Below are 4,396 nucleotides of genomic sequence, written 5' to 3' on the forward strand. Positions count from 1 at the left end.
CCGACATTTAACTACGTTCTGATATAGACGCGCGCGCGCGCGTTCTCTCTCTTGTCGGGAATGACGTTGACCCGGTCATGTGACTGCGCTCGATTCCTTTTCGTAACAGCATCCGTTTCCTCCTCCTTCGTTCCGTTTTCTTGTTACACAAATCAATTATTTGGACAATTTTATTTTGAAAAATTTATTCCTGGAAATGTGCGAAAAGGAAGAACTGTTCTTTTTATCTCAGAATAAAGTTCCTATCACCGAACAGTCAATTTGTTTGAAAAAGGTAAATTTGATTATTTAAACAGAAAAAAAATTGATATATATTTAATTATTTTTTATATTATAATAAACGTTTATTTATATTAAAAATACCCAAAATTCTTTTTCTTCATTAATTAAATGCAAAAGATAAAAATTAGGTTATTCATTAGATTTTATTCCAAATCAATAATCGAATTATTATTATATTCAATAATAAATTAAATTTTATAATAAAAATTTTAAATTTAAATTTTTTTACGTGATCCATTTAATTTTTAAATGTTCTTAGAATCGAAATTCTAAAAACATTTAAAATTTCAAAAATAAATTTACTCATAATTGATTATACTATTTGTGTATTGTATTTTTATAAAGATAGCCCTATATATTAAACTCAACCTCGAACAAAAAACAAAACAGTTTCAAAATACAGTAAATCCTCGTTTCCATAAAATGAGCAATCTAATCCCTATAAATTCAGGGTCACAAATTGCGATTACGTTCCTGTAAATGACAGTTTTAGCTATTAAATGTCACATAGAGATTCTTAAAAAAAATTAAGACACTTAAATTCAGTATTTAATACAAATAGTAAGTTGTAAAAGCGAGAGTTCGTAAAGCCGGGGTCAACTATATGCATTTGAGTTTTTAACAACTTGATTTTATTTCAATCATTGTTTAACATTCTAAATAATTTTCAAATGATTATATTTCTATAATTTGTTCCATAGATGATGTCTTATAAATATTCTACATAAAACATAAATTGTTTATATTTTTTATATAAATTGTGATGCAGAGAAATCCAAAACGTATTTCTAAAACTGTTAAAATTCTTCACCGAATCAAGTGCAAATATTTTGTTTCATTCCTTTAAAAAAAATTTATTCTTATACCGCGTAAAAAAATTATGTCAGTTTTCAGTTTTCTTTTTACAAAAATATTTGATAAATTTTCATATTATTATTTAAATATTATGGAATATATGATTATTGTTAAACTTATTCTTAAATAGCATAAGAGTACTTTAGTGAATTATCTTTAAAATCTTTAAGAGAATTCACTAAAGTATCTCAAATACTGTTATATTGTTGAAAGATTAATAATTCACTCTGTTTACATAGCTCTTATGCACTAAAACGGAAATAATTGACTCTACATATGAGAATTCTAGTAAATTATTTTTGTCTCTAGTGTTTTAAACATTAAAAAAATGAGATAATTCAGTCAACAATGCTTAAGACTATTAGAGGAACATATACAAATTCATACATTTTATATACAAATTTTTATGTAGTTGGGCTGCAATTTGAAAAAATGGTAGACCTATAAATTCCATTGTTGTCCATTGTCTGTCCTTCTGTCTTTCTTTAATCTCGAGAACGGAGTTAGACAGATAAAAGTCGAGAACAGATATGGAGAGCTTAGGGCAGGAAACCCCGATTAACTATATATGAACTTCCGATACAAACAGAAAATCACGTTACTTCAATCCAAAACTTTCCCCGGGAACAGTTAATAGATCAGCACGACTCTATTGTTAAAGGAAAAGTATGATGTACAGAGGCAAGACACTATAGTAATAATTTGAGGTGGAGAGCATATATTTTAAATTAAATAAATTAAAAATATGATTAAAAATTGCAGCCTGACACAGTGGCGTAGCGAACATAACTGGCGCCCGAGGCACGACACTTTATTGGCGCCCCTTTCCCTCCCCTTTCCCTCCCCGCCCCCTCCCATACCCCNACGTGAAAAGCGAGGGTCGTAACCAGTGCCGGCCGGAGGCAAGTTTTAGGATGGAGCGAGGTCCTATTATGGCGCCACCTCCAGAAACATATAGTTTGTCTTGGAGACCATTTGGGCGCCCCTCTGCGAGTGACGCCCGGTGCATGATACACCCCCTTGCACCTCCCTCGTTACGCCACTGGCCCGACATTGTAACGATGTCGCAATAAATAATTGCTCGTTACAAATAAGTGTCATTTATCTCATACACTATTTAATGCTCTGGGACTCATGATCATTAGAGAAGGATCATTTCAAAAGTTCAAGATTGATCAGTTCAAAAATTTAGGACAAAATTTTAAGATTTAATTTTAATTGCAAGAATCTCAATAAATTCTCATTGAAGTAACAATAATTAATTAACAGAAAAAAATCGATTAAATAAATATTTCAGGAGCTAGGAAGAAAGTTATACTTCTAGTCACGAATGAAAATATATCGATGTCTATAACGGAGCTCTTTGAATTGCTAAAATCAATGAATTATTTATTTAGCCATTGATTACTAATAAAGAAAACCAATAAATTCTGCTACAATGTACAAAATTCTAAGATATATAGTGCTATTTTTTATGGTTAAAAATATACTTTGCTATTCTTTAAGTATTTTGATTTATTTTTTAAATTTAATCTATAATTTAAGATTTCTATTTTGGCATATATTTCTTTATTAGCATACATTTAATAAAACATTTTTAAAATTTTATGCTACAGAGAAAAACAGGACGACCATTAATGTAGTTAAATAAAAATAAAAGTATTGTAGTTAAATTATAAAAAGAAACATTAGAAATAGATGATAGATAACGCTGTATTTTATTTATATTTTTGTACAAAACATAGATTTTATCTGAATTATGTTTTCATAGATTTTAAGCGTAAAATGTAATAAATTATTAAGATTTTCCTTTGAAATGATTTGAATTAAGTGTCTTCAGATGTATATTGGAATTCTGAATAGTTATTCTGAAGTATCAAAAGTATAACTTAAAAAATTTAAATAATTACGACCAAAAATTTTATAATTTCAAAATTAAATTCATTTCCTTGATTTATAAATCAAGGAAATGAAATATGTTTAAAGAAATAAAACATTTCAAAAGAAAAAATTTGGATTAATGTTCTCAAGTTAAAAAATGTCATCTTTGCAAGAAACTTCAAACATATTAGGTAGATTCAAAACCTTGCTAATATGGAGAAATACGAAAGGAGAAACTAGACTAAATTTGAATTAAGAAAGAGGGAAGAAAATAGATAATTTTTAATGAAGTTATCCATTTGCTTCCCTTCTTTCGCCACATTAATTTTATATTTCCTAAGTTCTTCTGAACATCTTTTCCAGCCTGTTGATTGTTGAAAGTCGTTAAATCCTTGCAGTCGTTTAAAAATCTACTGACTCCTACTTCGATTTTACATTTTGATGCCAAATTCGACTCCGAAACCAACTCCGATTCCGATTTTGACAAATTAAAAAGTTCAACTGAATTTTTTCTTATGCGTAATCTTATTGCCATGTATATACAGTCGCAATAAAAATTAATGACGACGATTTTCAAATTATTTTTAAAAAATACAAAATAAAACGACTTTTGACGACTCCGACTTCGCTTAAATTACCATAAATCTCCGACTCCACGACCCTTGTTAAAATCATAAGAGTGCATAAAGACTAGAAACGGACAGACAGTGCCCCCCATTCCTTTACTTTGTACCGCCACATATTCGGCCGAGAATCCAATATAGTGAGGATGTTTCGAATGTAATCGTATGAAACGTATATTAACTGAATTAATTTCGATAGGAGTTATTTCAGTTAATGGAATAGTTCAGATAATTATACATAAACGAAATCATTCTAATTTACAGCAAAGTCACATTTAAGTTTGTAATTAAGCTCTTTTGTACAAAGTTTCTAATCATTTATTTTGAAAAATAATGATTATATTATTTTGAATTTTGGCTCGGATGTCAGATTGAACCTCTAATGATTACTGTGATTAAGGTCCAGATACTTTGACATTATGTAATAAGTAAATAATTTTATGGTCTATCATGAACACGCAAGATGTTAAAGTCAATGACATGTTCTTTTGGAGATTATTTATTTATTTATACATTTTGTTGATAGTATATGAGATTATCGTCTTCCACTAACAAAAATTCAGCAAAGAGTTGCGCAACTTTCCCGGCTGTAATGAGATTTTATTTAATTAGTTTCAATGTTCTGTGTTTATCATTTTTGAATCTTCAAATGTTTCAGTAGCTCAAAACTATTAGAATTAAAATATATTTAGATAAGTCCATTTCAGTTTGAAAAAAAAAATTTTTTTAGATCGACAACTGTTACAAAGTTCATC

General features: G+C 28.7%; 1 protein-coding gene across 2 annotated transcripts in view; it reads left to right on the forward strand.

Moving 5' to 3' along the window:
- Positions 1 to 50: 50 nt before the first annotated feature.
- LOC111630200 (uncharacterized protein C1orf194 homolog) overlaps positions 51 to 4,396 on the forward strand; it is a 6,164-nt gene continuing 1,818 nt past the window's right edge. For both annotated transcript variants that reach the window (XM_023374263.1, XM_023374262.1), the window contains exon 1: positions 51 to 274. In XM_023374263.1, coding sequence (XP_023230031.1) covers positions 197 to 274 — 78 coding nt within the window. In that variant the 5' untranslated portion in view covers positions 51 to 196. The remainder of the gene's footprint in view (positions 275 to 4,396) is intronic.

Source organism: Centruroides sculpturatus, unplaced genomic scaffold, assembly GCF_000671375.1.
Source record: "Centruroides sculpturatus isolate CEXI.00-Female unplaced genomic scaffold, Cexi_2.0 scaffold613, whole genome shotgun sequence".
Taxonomy (NCBI): Eukaryota; Metazoa; Arthropoda; class Arachnida; order Scorpiones; family Buthidae; genus Centruroides; species Centruroides sculpturatus.